Source organism: Pyrus communis, chromosome 2 (assembly GCF_963583255.1).
Source record: "Pyrus communis chromosome 2, drPyrComm1.1, whole genome shotgun sequence".
NCBI classification, from domain to species: Eukaryota; Viridiplantae; Streptophyta; class Magnoliopsida; order Rosales; family Rosaceae; genus Pyrus; species Pyrus communis.
The window spans coordinates 28,385,293-28,401,007 of record NC_084804.1 but is presented as its reverse complement, the minus strand read 5'-3'; the positions used below and the strand labels follow the sequence as shown (position 1 = coordinate 28,401,007).

Genomic DNA, 15,715 nt, shown 5'->3' with positions numbered 1-15,715 from the left:
TATGCTTCTAATTTATTTTGTATACATTGACTCACATATTCCACATAGCAAATATAATTGTGCGATGCATGAAACAAATATACATATTGACAAATATATAAACATATACAATATATATATATATATATATATATATATATATATATATATATATCAGAAGGTAAGTATAAATGTAGGGGGTTCATGCATCATGGGGAATGTTTTCATGCTTCAAGGTCGTTTCAAATATCTTACTTTATTTTAAGCATATCTGATTGGCAGAAAAAAAAAAAGGCCTTTGAATTTGTAGAAGATCATTTTCATAAAGTCGGAATTGTATCTCCAATGAATTGTATCACATTCACCACAGAAAAAATTAAATTGAATCAATAGCATGTAGATCAATTCAATAAAATAATAAATTAATCATAAATAGAATGATTAAAATGTAGTACTCCCCTGATTGAAGATCAAACTCTCTTTAGTGCAGTGTCAAGAGCATGTTGATAATGTGTTGTAGGCATAATTTACTGAACAATTATGGATGCCATATAGAGAGAGAAGGTGCATCATAGAGAGAAGAAGAGAGATATGTGTAATTTTGGGTGTGTGTTATTCCATCCCATTGTGCATTTATTTATAGTAGTAGGGAAAGTTAATTCCTTACCCTTTTAGAATTACAACTCTAATAGGATATTAACTACCAAGGGGAATATAAAAGGTATTCTTAGATATGTTAGGATTTACACAATCACATTCATATTCCAATAGGACTGCAACAATCAAATCACTTATTACTATTATATTTATGTTGTTCAAGTATTATTTAATTATTCATGTAATTGATTCCAATTGTATTTGTTTGATCGTGAAGATAAACAAGGAAAGATGGATTTGTTGTTTAGATTTTGTGAGGTGAAAGAATGAAAAGAGGGATTCACCAAATTACCAACGTTTTATTTCTTGTTAATTTTTTTTCCTCTTTATTTGGCTAATTTTTATCCCTTTGCTATGAAGCCATATCCCATATATAGTGGCAAAGCCAAAATTTTCAAATCATGCGTCAGGATTCTGACAAAAAAAGAACTTCATTGGACCATTTCGTCAATCATCTAGTGGGCACATGTCAATTGCTATCGACATTTGTTGAAAGTTTAGGTCAATGTACGACGACTACTACTATGACCTATACAGGTGTTGATGACAGTGGTAGAAATTGTCAAGTAATGGTTATGACTACCAAGACTTGTAAATTGAGGTATTTTATCGAGCACTTGGTGCACATAATAGAGTCGTAAACAAAAATAAGAGAAAAGAAAGACAAAGATGATAGAAGAAAATAGAATTAGAAGAATGAGAAAGTTGTAATTTAATTTGTCATAACTGTTTACAGGGGTCAAATACAAATACAAAAATAAATATACATAGGAACTAAAAAGTTGAGGCCATGGGCAACCAATGACCCCATGCTAGTTCAGTTCCTGCCCATACCTTACGAATTGTTATTATCAATCTAAAAAAGTCATTATACGTTCTTATTGTATAAAATACATAAAAAAAAAAAAAAAAAAGAAGAAGCAATTTCTAACATATATGAATATGTAATTTCTAAAACTAGCACTTGCATTTATATGTTGTTTGTCTCACGCTCTTTTGATGAGTGCAAGTAAAATCGGAGGCATCCACTAAGGTAAATATGTCATACACATGGATTCATATAGTTTAAGTTTGTGTTTAGAATTATTTGTTTTTAATGAGCTGCTTTCGTTTTGGGTTTACAAATTATTATTTTTAATAGGTTGTTTTGGTTATTTGAGTTTGACTTAACAGTCCATTTTTACTTAATTGGCGTGGTTGCTTGGTAAATATAGTTACTTAATTAGGCTTTATTTAGTTAAAGCTTGGAGGGATGGGCAAAATACCCACGATTATTCGCTTATTTAAATTTAACGATTACGGTTATGTATATAACCATTTATTTGTAATGTTAAATTTAACCATTTACAAATAAATGGTTATATACATAACTGTTTATATTATTTATAAATTTTAAAAAAAAAAAATTGAAAATTTGAGGAGCGACTCGTTGTCGGATGAGAGAATGCTAAAAATTCAAATTCATAATCTTACCAGATGCACGCGGAAGAGGAAGAATTGAGAAAAAAAAATTGCTTTTGTCATCACGAATTTCTAATTGTTTGGACCTGGAAATTTTGAAAGTGGGTGGAGTTAGTTCTTCGTAAACTAATAGTTCTTCTGTTGTCACTCAGTACAACGATCTGGTGGTATTCCTTTTCATTTGAAAGTGAGAGGTTTTAGGTTCGAATCTCATTAATGGCCAATTCAATACCAAATTAAGCTGTTCATTGTTTACTTTAGCCGAACTTCCTCTCCCCTTAGAATAAAAATATTGATGTACTCAAAAAAAAAAAAAAAAAAAAAAAATAGACTATGGTTTCTTTCTTGCATATATTTTTTCTGCAGCCACCAAAGTTGGGATTAGGATTTGCAATGTTAAACTTAAAAGTGAAGCCAGAATGATCTGCCTTGCCATTGGTTTATATCCAAAAAGGATTGGTCTTTCTTGTTGATCTGCAGCTACTAGTAAATAAGTTGTGCAGGTTGAGTTTCACAACGAGTTTAGCTAATTTCGTGATACTTAAAAAATATATTATGTTACCTTCATTATTAATAGTTAAAAATATCGTTCGTTTACTATTATATAAATTTCTAGGGTGATGTGAGAACTTAAAGGATTAGAATAGAGAAATGCATGTTAAATGTACTTTATAACATTAACAGCCTTCAATTATCAGAAAGAAAATGGTGAAAATTCATTTTTTAACTTTCAACTTGTTCAAGAAAAAGAAAATGGGCAAAAAAAGGGTAAACGATTATGCGGGTAAGAACTCAAATAGTTATGAATAAATAACTGCGGTTACTCGCTCACCATAATCGTTGCCCATCCCTACTTCGAGTTCAAATGGTAACAAAACCTAGCAGATATATCATCCAATATCATCTGAATCTTTTGAAGATTAGTTGTAGATATATGCATAGTTGGATTTTGAAGCTGTATGCTGCACAATGCGCATGAGTAAGTGTTTGTACCTGATTTTGCATCATCGGCCTGAGCGATCGAGACCATAGAATGAGCGGTCTAAACCGTTGGATTGAGAGTTTTTAAGATAACTTTGTTATTATGAAAGGATAAGATTATGGTTTTTAATCATAATAATTATTTTTGGTAATGAATATCTTTGACATTTTCTTGTACAAGATAAATGGAATACAAACTATATCTCCAACTCGGAAGCAAACTGATTTGGGATGGATTTGATCAGTTCAGTTTGGTTGACAGATTCACGTGGCATGTTATAATCATTATCATTTTGGTGAATGTTGTTTGTTTGCTCAAATTCACTTGGAAGCTGTTGATAGGATTGGATTTATGAACGGCGATGTGATCGTCGAATTGCAATTAAGTCGCAATTGATTTGCATGGGTATATCTGGACAAAAGGGGGCCTTTTATTTGGAATATAAGGCATTACTTATGGCCACGTGGAGGATTATTGTACTTACAGTGGAAGATTATCTCAAAGAAATAATTTCAAGTGCATGAAGATAGCAAGTTTCTGCATTATGACATTTCACTCTTAGAAGATTGGCTTTCACTGTGGTGCACGTTTCTGCATTATGACATAGCCATCCACAACTGTGAAACAACTTTGCTAATGCAGTTGTAATCTGTTGCAGAATTTGAAGAGATGTTCATAGCATAATCAAAATAGTGAGTTTTTCTTACTATTTATTTTTGGGGTTTTGTCGTTTGGAATGAATATGGTATGCAAATAATATGTTAACAGTCTTTAGGAGATACCCTAATTTGATTGCTTTTGCTGGTACTTCATTGTTCTAAGGCGGAGGCCCAGGCTGAGTTTGAATATGTGGCTAGCTTAGCTGCAGATGGATGGGTGCATGCAAATCATATGCATTACTGATGCCATATGGAGGCTGGGAAGTTTTGTTTCCTCCAATCATATCCCTTGCTTCATAAACCTGAGATTAAAATATTCTGTGTTAGTGTTTGCTAGAGAAGACATCTTCACAGTCGCTGATGAGTATAATTAACAGAATGGTTTTATGTTTTAAGCTCACTTGGTTCCTCTCACTTTCCCTTTACCATTGCATTTCTCCACCCTTTTGATGAATTATAATGTGTTAAATAGAAAAGCAGAGCTTAATGTATAAACAATACCTTCTTTTGCAGTTCCTCATTCTCCTTACCTATGAGGTCTAGCTTCTTATACAGTTCTATATTCTCTTGATGTATGAAATTTGCCTAAAAATAAAGTAAAAAACAACATTAATAAGTATCAATTAACCCCTAATAAAATGAATTAACATTAATCAACTGGGGAAAATCTCAACCAGTTTACCTTCTGGTTCAATTCTTTTATTTCATCATCAAATATCTGGATCTGCAGAATAGAAAAAAAAAACCAAGATGAGTGCCATGCATGTGCTATATAAAGAAGGGAGCATGAAATTATTAACTAAGACTATAATCAGGGCTAAGGCTTTTGATACCTTTTTTGTCCGGACACCTTTCAAACTCATCTCCAGCTGGCATTCTAAATTCTGTAGATCTTTGGCACTCAAACCAGAAAGCTCTTCCCCCATTAACTGCCTGCATAATTTACAGAAGGTGTGGGGGTATACTCTAATTGTTCTCACAAACTAATTCATATTTACTAAATGTTACTTTGTGGTGTATGAGATACCATGTTTTTCCCAATAAATCACTATCTCACATTTCATGGGAAAACCTCAAGTGTTTTAGCAATATTTAAGTAACAGTATCAGGATATTGTGAAGAGATTTTGCATTTTAGTTGGTTTAAAAGCTTGGTCTTTGGCAAAATCGCTTAAGGAGGAAGCATAGGGAACACCCAAATCATTTAGGAGTAGGACAATGTGTTGTTAGGCTTCACTGGGGACCTCAGTTATTGAAAAGGTTTTCTGGGTTGGTATTTGGATGAACCGTGATTAGTTTGATAGCCTTTTGAATAAGCAACATGAAATATGCATTGTTATGTTTTGGTACTTGAATCAAATTGTTAGGCTATGTTGAAGATTCAATATAAAGCAATTATTGTACCTGTGGCATTCTTCCAAGTACTGCAATTGTTGCCTCAAGCTTGCTACCTCCCTTTGCCAAAACTATTAAGTACAAATACAATAAATGTTGTCATGCATGAAATATGAACTCACTAAATGAGCATTTATAGGAGCACTAGAAAATGTTAGCCATTGTACAATCACACATCAAGAATCTAAAGCGTGTATATTTTATTTTATCCGTAGTATTTTTAGGAATGAGAAATTAGGTTCTCATCTCTTTTTTTGCTACTCTATTGATTAAAACCTTATTCTTTTTCAATTTTTGATCAAGTTCCTTAGGTTTTAATAAACGTCATTTATTATTTCAATAATAATTTTTTTTTATTTCTAAATATATTCATTTAGTGTTAGAAATGTTACATTTGATATATTTATATTTATGGCTAATTTTTTTTATTATATATTTTTATTTTTAGTTTGTACCCTTTTTTAATTTGTACCAATTTTCTTTTCAATTTTAATTTGTACCCATATATTAATTTCTTTTTGTGCCCAAATTTTTTAAAGTTTTATTGTATTTGTACCCATATTTTTAAATTTATTTGTACCCGTTTTTAATTTTGCTAAATATACCCATGTTAATTATATGTATTTATTTTATGTCTTAAAATATATCAATAGTTATTTTTTAAATATGTTAATAATTATGTGGGTACAATATTTTCTTGCTATAATTTTGCGAAGAACAATATTACTGTAATATTTATTTTTAAGTATTTATTATATTTTAAAAATATTATTTGACTTTGTTTAAATTTCATAATTTGTGGGACATTAAATGCATAGATACATGAGTTAAATTTCTTAAACAATGTTAAGGACCTCAATCATAATATTTAAACAAACAAGATTTCAATCTAACAATTAGATTGATTAAGAACTAGAACTAAAATGACCCTTTTAGGAAACATATCTCCTTGCATGTTTACACAGACATGCGCTTGATGGAATGCTTTCAAACACACAGACACAAACAAAAACATGCATATAGACAGATTGGATTAATTCTCAAAGTTCTCTAGCTTATGGCCATGCAAGTGTATCCCATATAGGCAGATATGAATTGTTTTTGGGGCCATGCAGGTATATCTCAATTTTTTCATTATGCGCTCTTACTTTTATCATTCGTGAGTATTATTATCCCTCGTTTGATACCAAATGTGCATCTTATGTCTGCTCTGAAGGTTGCCTTTTCACTTATTTAAGCTACTCGGTGACTAGTATTGGTACAAAGTTGTCGAGAGCAGGTATCTACGTAATTCTATTGTGAAACAGCAAGAACATTAGCGATAACTTACCCCTTATTGAAATTGAAGGATGTGTTAATTGCCATGCATATTATCTTCCACACTAAAGAAAAAATGACGACAATATTTACCCTATATTGAGCTGTTCAGAAGTACGGCAAAGTTGTTTGGTAAACTCTAGTAGCTCCCACAATTTACGGAAACCCTAGGATACAACTATGCCACCTTTTTGTCTCCATCGTTATTCATGGATTTCACAAACGAAAATTGCTTGCCCACGCCATCTGGGTTCAGCTCAATGATTTTCATTTTGCACTTGTTTCTTCAATTTTTCTTCCCATCACTCGAGAAATTCTCGATCGTGGGAGGTCTTGATTTAGATTTCCCAAAAACCATATGTTACCAATAACTATGAAAATTGAAATATTCCCTTCCCTCGTACTGCAATCCTACGCTAAAGTTTTTTCATTACATGGGGCATGTCCGTCGTCCATAATGCTATTTCAAACTATCTAGACTAATCCTATCATGTACTTTTCCATACAGTTAAATTTGTGACTAAGGAAGACTACTTTCTCTCTATTTCTATGTTTGCTTTTCTATAATCTCTCCGAAAGGATGTAATCCAACATTGCTCGGGACGGATTATGGTTGCTAATTAATGTTTGTTACTATACATAGGTAAAACCATAGAGCTACGTAATTAAACAAGTGGTATGCTTGCGTATAAACATATGAAAGTATCATTGTCCAAGAGGCTTATTGCTTAGTGTTTTGATGAGTAGATTTTATACTATATATTTTCTCCTATTCATGGTATGTTTTAGTGAGATTTTGATGTTTTGTTATATATTTCAATTATAGTACATGCGAATCAACTTTGAGCAAAAAGTAGCCAAATCAAGGAATGTTGGAGTAATTCCAATTCGAATAGATTTGTGAGTCTTTCATGAAGATTGTATCATAATTCCAGCATTTAATTCCAAGCCGTTTGACCGTGGCGAAGAAAAGAAGCCTAGCGCGTATATTATCCAGATTAACCTTTTTTTTGACATTTTAGGTATTTTGAAGGTCAAAATGACATATTTTGAGGAATGTTTCTTCTAAGGATTTGGTGGGGACATCTTCATCTTTCCAAAGAGACCTTCTGGGTCCAAATTAGAGTTGATATGGTCGGTCAAAAGTCAGATGTTCTCTACTATCCTAATTTGACTTTAAATAGAAAACCTTTTTATTTGCTAGTTTATTATTTTATTATATTTCCTAGTTTTATTCTAAAACCTTTTCTAGGTAGGATTTTATCTTGTAATAGTATAAATAACGCTATTTAGCCATTAGTGTTCTCTACACGTTATTCTGGAGAACTCGGTTTGGAGGGCTTTTGACAATTCAAGTTTATTTATAAGGTGTTTTCTATCCTTTTTCTATTTCAATAAAATTCCTTTTTTATGTGATTATTTGTAACTAATTTCTTTTTGTAGGGTTAGGCCACGAGCCTAGCATGACTATGTAGTCTTTATTTAATTGCTTATGATAATATTCATGCATACTTTGAATTATTAATCACTGTGTTTAAACTGTCTCTATCTTAATGCTTAGATGCTATTAGGATGTTTAGATAAGTAGATGGATGCAATTCAGTTGGAATATCATCGAGGATTGAGTATTGCTTCTTGTGGTTAATAATTGTAATTTCACTTAGGATGAATATCATGTCTTAGGGGTTGCATGGTTTTTCAAAGGGTTTTCACAAAACTTAATGAGTTTTGTATGTTCATATTTGATTTGAGTATCACCAACGGATTGCATGTTAGATATACGTTCTTACTTGAATATCAATAGGAGAATATGCATTAGGAAAACCTAACCTTCAAAGTTGTGTGTGTAATTCATAAGTAATTGACAAAACTGTGTAGGACTGTTGAAGTGACGGCAGAAGCCTAGTGTTTTCTCAATTTGATTTTCAAAAACTATTGGGATTAGTTGGAACTTTTAAAAATACGTTCTGATTTTTAAGGTTTTCTATGGCTGGCAACTTGAAGGAAAAAGTTTTTGTTTCTTAGTTATTTTTTGTTTAAGTTACTAGTTTGTTAAATTTTATTTTTCTTTTGAGTCTTGATTTGCTTGAGGACAAGTTAAAGGCTAAGTTTGGGGGTACTTGATAAGTCGATTTTATACTATATATTTTCCCCTATTCTTGTTTAGTTTTGGTGAGATTTTGATGTTTCGTTATATATTTCAATTGTAGTACATGCAAATCTACTTTGATCAAAAAATTAGTCAAACGAAGGAATTCTAGAGTAGATATGTGAGTCTTTCATGATGATTGTGCCATAATTCCAGAATTCAACTCTAAGCCGTTTGACCATGGTGAAGAAAAGAAGGCCTAGGGCGCATCTTTTTTGGATTGATGTTTTTTGACATTTTGGGTATTTTAAAGGTCAAGATGGCATATTTTGAGGAAGGTTTCCTCTAAGAATTTGTCGGGGATGTCTTCAACTTTCAAAAGAGACTTTTTGGGACCAAATTAGAGTTGATGTGATCGGTCAAAAGTCTGATTTTCTCTGCATTCCGAAATTGACTTAAATAGGAAACCTTTTATTTGTTAGTTTATTATTTTAGTATGTTTTCTAGTTTCATTCTAAGACCTTTTCTAGGTAGGATTTTATCTTGTAATAGTATAACTAAGGAAATTTGGCCAATAGGATTCTCTACACACTATTTTGGAGAACTTGATTTAGAGGGCTTTTGACAATTCAAGTTTATTAAGTGTTTTCTATCCTCTTTCTATTTCAATAAAATTACTTTTGTTTTATGATTATTCGTAACTAATTTATTTTTCTAGGGTTAGGCCATGAGCCATAGCATGACTATGTAGTCTTTATTTAATTGCTTGTGACAATATTTATGTATACTTTGAATTATTAATCACCGTTTTTAAATTGTCTCTATATTTTAATGCTTACTTACTATTAGGATGTTTAAATAATTAATTGGATGCAATTCGGTTAGAATATCACCGGAGGGATTGAGTATTGCTTATTGTGGTTAATAATAGTAATTTCACTTAGGATGACTATCACGTCTTAGGGGTTGCATGGTTTTTCAAAGGATTTTAACAAAACTTAATAAGTCTTGCATGTTTATATTTGATCTGAATATCACAGACGAATTGCATGTTAGATATACGTTATTGCTTGAATATCATGACAAGAATATGCATTAGGAAAACCTATTCTTCAAAGTTGCATGTGTAATTCATAAGTAATTGATAAAACTATGTAGGACTATTAAGGTGATGGTGGAACCCTAGTGTTTTCTCAATTTGATTTTCAAAAACTATTTTCTTTTATGTTTTTTTTGCTCTTGCCGGTTTCTTTAATATTTTTAATTAAATTCATTTTTAATATTTTAGGTCATAAAATCAACCTTTTCCAAACTTTGTTTTCAAATAATTAATTAAGACTTGATTTTTACATAAATTATTCATTCAATTCTTGTAGAGAACAACCTTGCTAGAGTCGACTATACTATGATTACCTTGTATTCTTGCAAGTATTTTTAAGTATTTTTATCCCACTTTTACAGGTGGTAAAAATCCTATCATATTTGACAGAATCATATATATAATGTCTGCATACAGTATAATTGCAGGTATTCAGCATAAAGAAGACTGGAGTTGTTTTTGTTGAGTGGTTACCTTGAGTTCTGAAGCAGGATTCAACAGTTGATGGTGCTCCTCTCTCTGTTTGTTGAAACGATCGATAACTGATTTCATGCTGATAAGAAATTCATAGTGTATGGTAATTAGATGCAACAATCAGGTATCTTGTGAATATGTTTTAGTAAATTCATAGCATTATGGTCGTTAGTTTATCAAGCATATAGGGGATATACTTGTAATCCTTGTTAACATTTGTTTTAAACGGGCTTGTGGAAATTTGTAAACCCACTTTTCTACAAAGATAATACTGTGGGAGGGGTAAATACTACAAGTCCCTTTTGATTATTAAACAATCTGGCAATGCTTTTTCATGTTGTTACATATTTTGGTCATTCAGCCATTTTAGTTGCTTAAATGATGATCTCTATTGGCCTTGATTTGCATTCACCTTCATAACTAATTAGTAGCTTTTGGTTTAGAGATATTTTTCTCCCCAACAATAGAAGAGGCCTCATGTTAGAATCTCCCTTGCACTTGGTTAAAAAGAAAAACAAAAGAAAAGGAAGTCTTCCTATATCCTGGGTGAGGAGGGAGAGTCAGCTGACCCTGCCCAAAGTCAACCAATTTTCAAATTCCAATCCCACCAAACTCAATCCATAACGCCCAAACTCCTACCACCCCACATTGACTTTCATTCTATGACGTTGCTACTGGTTCAGTGGAGAGAGCCTATTTCGCTATAAATATTGTGAAAAGTCTATTGCTTAAGAGATCAATGGTTGAGTGATATCATGGTGGTTTGTATTGAGAGCAATATTTTCTCTTCCACTGATAATGAAGCTATAATGCAGCATTTTCAAAATATGAAAACATGTCCTGGACAATTGTAAAAAACCCAATCCATAATTATTTGAATAAAAGAAATTTAATGGACTAATAAGATTACAATTCAACCATTAAAAGTGTACAAATCTAACGGTCTCAAAATTTATGTCTTTTTTATGTCACCACAGAACTGCTCCCTATATATATACTTATGCAACTGAGTGAGAACTTGTAGGTAGAGAATTCTAACATCTAAAAACTTCGCCTTCCCCATCATGCATCCTCCTTCGTATGTACCAAGAAAAGGGCATTTCCTAAAGCTTGAGTCTGCACATTGTTCCTCAGTTTAGGCCCTAAAGAAATGTGATATTCATAGATGACTTGTTTTTAACGAGAAATGTCAAACTAACTACAAACTTCTCATTCAAACTTTGATGAAGTGCAACATGGAGGTGATGCCAGTTGAAGGAGGTACGATCAAGTAAACTTTGTCTAAGAACTTTGTCTTTTTAAGAGCTGTGTCCTCATGTAGACAAACAAAGCAATTGAGGAGACAACACACACACACACACACACACACACACACACACACACACACACACACACACACACACACACACACATATCTTAATTAAGATGTCTAAGTAATTAAGGAGAAGCATGTATCTACCTATTTACAAATTCTCATCATTCATGCCTCAGAAACCCATCTTCGTAACTAAATTCAATGTACTTTTTGATCATGCATTAGCTCCATTCTGTCTCTATTTATCCTTATATGTAAATAATCAACTCTTACCGATATATATCATAGTTGAATCCTATATATATGTAGAGCACAATGTGAGAAGCATTCATATATGTCCATTTGTAACTTTTTTTTCGTTAGGAGGTTTTTTAAAAGCAATTTCTTATCAGGTATAATGTCTTTCTGTGCATATAGACAAGGAAAGTTTCTACACAATCCATGACCACAAGACAGGAGGCAACCAAATACCCCAATAACATCTTCGGTTAATTCCACATGCTATATATAGATTCATAAAAAAGTTAAGTATTTTATGCAATAATAACATCTTCGGGCAAGCAAAAATCTTCACATGAGAACAATGTTTCGCTCCAAAGAAGATTGAAGGGACGCAATAGCTGATATGTGTTTTCTGAATTAATACAATATAACAAGTCTACCTCAAATCTTTTGCTAGAACATGCAGCATATATATTGTGTGTCTATATATATATATATATATATATATATATATATCGAACAAGTAGCTCTTGTTCCACCGCAAACTCAACCCAACAAAAAGTTCACAGGCAATATACACACATGTATAGATAGATTGAGAGAGAGAGAGAGAGAGAGAGAGAGAGAGAGAGAGAGAGAGAGAGAGAGAGAGAGAGAGAGAGATCTAACCTAGTGCTAGCATAATCGTAAAGCCTGCCGGTACTAGAGAAGACAATCAATCCAACCTCAGCATCACAAAGGATTGATAGCTCCTTAGCCTTCTTAAGCAACCCATTTCTTCTCTTCGAGAAGGTCACTTGCCTGCTTGTCGAATTGTCAATCCTTCTAATCACAATCTTTCCTCTCCCCATACCTTCTTCTCTATTAGATCGGTAGGTACATAGAGAAATTAGTTACTCATGTTCAAGAAAATTGTCCAATTTGCCTAAATTGGTAATCAAAACCTAAAGCAAACAAGACCAAAAGCATGCCTGAAATAACAGTAATATGAAGCAAAAGGAGATCATCAACTAGAACCAAAAAAATCCAAAAGAACAGAGATCATATTTATCCCGAAAGAGAAGTCTTTTTTCCCTTTCGATTTTTCCCTCAAAAGAGCAAGGTTTATAATAAACTGTAGAGAGCTTACATGGAAGAAACAAGCTATAGAGAAAACAGTACCAGCCCCCCTATTTCCTTAATTTCCTCAGATGTATGTACCTATATTTATAACTTATAAATGCTTTATGGAAAGCCACAGAGTCATTTTCTGTACAAGTGGAAACCCAGTTTATATGACAAAACGTGGTACTGTCGAGGGAAACCGCCTAGTGGTTTAATGGCTTAACCGCGCTACCCACTCGCTAGAGTCGAGACCACTCTACTCGCTTTGTGAGGCCAACATTTCGTCTGTTGAACTTGAATCGAACAAAGGTCTGTTGACCAGCGTGAGAGAATCGGAGGAGATGCTCACGTTACAAAAAGGAGATCGGAATGGAGAAGGAGAATAGATGATTGACACGTTTTGTTTGGGAAACCAAGGGCGCTCTCTTCCATTTTGGGAAGTAAGGTTTGGCCTTCTCAATCCTCATTGGTCTGCTTTCCGGCAAAAAAAAAAAAAAAAAAAAAAAAAATCTCATAAAGAAATTTAAGAAACACAAATAATATTTTGTGCGAAAATTATTTTGCTAAAATTAATATTAATTCTACTGTTGTGATTGGATTTCTTATCTTTTTATTGGTAATGACTTGTTCATTTAGATTTTGTGTGTGGTTGTTGGTCAGTTGTTGATTTATATGAATTCTATGTAGACGAACGATTGATAACTGACAACCATATAATGAAAGACGATTTGAATAGAGATGCAAAGGAAAAGTTTATTTTGATCTCTATGTTTACTATATATATACCAACTTAAAGAAAGTTTGCACGCTTAATAGGCTATGTGTACATATGGGTTTCTTATGTTTAACTTTTTTTTTTTTCTTCTTTTGAATGATAGTTCAAGCGAAGACTAGCGTTGGTATCAACTTATTTTAAGCATGAAATCATTTTTAGCTATTCTTAAGTGATGATGCATGTATATAAGTAATTTTGTTTATCTGACATTATAACTAGATGATTATTGTTCCCGATGTTGATGTGTTTGATTATATATATATACACACACACACATAGAATCTCGCAAATTTGAAGATACAGGCTGTTTCTATATTATTCTAGTTATTATTAAAGAAAAAGAATAATGTTGGAATTTGAAGAGATTAGTTTAGATTATAACAACACTATATGTATACGTCCATGTGTGAGTTTAGATGTTGTCACTTTTAATTATTTCATTTTTCGTTAATTAATTTCACATATACTAGTGGTTGACAGGTACCACGGACTAATAAGGCGTGAAAACTACCAACTTATGTAAGATTCAAGCTTGAATACGCTTCTAATTGAATTATTTAATGCCATACTCACCAACACATTTGAACATATAAAGGTTGAATCGCACATGTGTTAAGTTATAATACAAGAATAATAGGAGGGGGAAGATGGAACCTAATTAAGAATCTTGTCGTCAGTGTTCACACTTTGTCTCTGTACTATTCAAATACTCTCATGTACTATTTGTTCCTTATGAAATTGATATATGTGCCGTGGTGAAGCCTTTTTGTAATATATAATTTCTCGTTCACACTACCTTTTGTTTAAGTATGCTTAAAAATGATTTGTTTTACAAATCTAGGATTTGACTTCTACAAATCACGTAGAAGATACAAAAGGATCGAGGTCACTGGCCAAATGCCAGAACCCCTAAAGCAAGACCAAACGATAGGCACAAAGGATAGACTCGGTACTTAAGAACAGGTAAGAAGGACAAGCAGCGGAGCTGAAGTCGCCACCCTTAAGAACCAAATATCTGTACAAATCATCGGTGAGGACATGAGAGGCCATCAATGAAGAGGATATGAACTAGAGCGGACCATATTCTAATGTATTGTTACAATCTTAGGATTTGATTTATTATTTCTTCTGGCTTCTATGAACACTTTCGTCAAACTTACCTTCAAAAGCGGAATAAGTATTTATCTATACATCTATCTATATAATAAACAAAAGAAAAGAAAAAATAACAGAAGGGTAAAACATGGTCAAATTTGAGAAATACTTCATATTTTTGTTTTAACTTGAGAGTATGAAACCCACATCGATGAACGAGGGATTCCATGGTGAACCATTTAAGGTACAATATATTGAATTAAAAAAAAGAAGGTATAATATATTAATCAAATCACTTATTACTATTATATTTATGTTGTTGAAGTATTATTTGATTATTCAGATAATTGATTCCAATTGTATTTGTTTGATTGTGGAGATAAACAAGGAAAGATGGATTTGTTTAGATTTTGTGAGGTGAAAGAGTGAAAAAAGGGATTCACCAAATTACCAACGTTTTATTTCTTGTTAATTTTTTCCCTCTTTATTTGGCTGCTTTTTATCCCTTTAAGTCATTTCCCATATATAGTGGCGAAGTCAAAATTTTCAAATCATGTATTAGAATTCTGACCAAAAATAAACTTCATTGGACCATTTCATCAAGCACCCAGTGGGCACCTGTCAATTGCTATTGAATTTGCTGAAAGTTTAGATCAATATACGGCAACTACTACTATGATCTATACAGGTTTGTCGACGACAACAGTAGAAATTGTCGAGTAATGGTTAAGACTGTCAAGACTTGTAAACTGAGGCATTTTATCGAGCACTTGGTGCACACAATAGAGTTGCACACAAAAATAAGAGAAAAGAAAGGTAAAGATGATAGAAGAAAATAGAATTAGAAGAATGAGAAAGTTGTAATTTAGTTTTTCATAACTGTCTATAGAGGTCAAATACAAATGCACAAATAAATAAACATAGGAACTAAAAAGTTGATGTCATGGGCAACCAATGACCCCATGCTAGTTCAATTACTGCCCATACCTTTATGAATTGTTATTATCATTCTCAAAAAAGTTATTATACGTTCTTATTGTATAAAATACATATAAAAAAAAGAAAGCAATTTCTAACATATATGAATATGTAT

General features: G+C 32.3%; 1 protein-coding gene across 1 annotated transcript; it reads right to left on the bottom strand.

The window, feature by feature from the left end:
* Positions 1-3,907: 3,907 nt before the first annotated feature.
* Positions 3,908-12,501, bottom strand: LOC137721022 (MADS-box transcription factor 23-like). Its single transcript, XM_068460149.1, has 7 exons — positions 12,318-12,501; positions 10,112-10,190; positions 5,142-5,203; positions 4,572-4,671; positions 4,421-4,462; positions 4,240-4,323; positions 3,908-4,040 (listed from the first exon to the last, which is right to left on the bottom strand). The coding sequence occupies exons 1-7, from the start codon at positions 12,497-12,499 to the stop codon at positions 3,933-3,935; spliced, it is 657 nt and encodes a 218-aa protein (XP_068316250.1). The 5' UTR covers positions 12,500-12,501; the 3' UTR covers positions 3,908-3,932.
* Positions 12,502-15,715: the final 3,214 nt, after the last annotated feature.

Coding starts and splice junctions, on each gene's coding strand:
- LOC137721022 (XM_068460149.1), bottom strand. CDS start 12,499: ATGGGGAGAGGAAAGATTGTGATTAGAAGGATTGACAATTCGACAAGC. Junction 5,204..10,111: donor ATCCTGCTTCAGAACTCAAG/GTAACCACTCAA, acceptor TGTACTTAATAG/TTTTGGCAAAGGGAGGTAGC. Junction 4,324..4,420: donor TAAAAGAATTGAACCAGAAG/GTAAACTGGTTG, acceptor CTTTATTTTTAG/GCAAATTTCATACATCAAGA.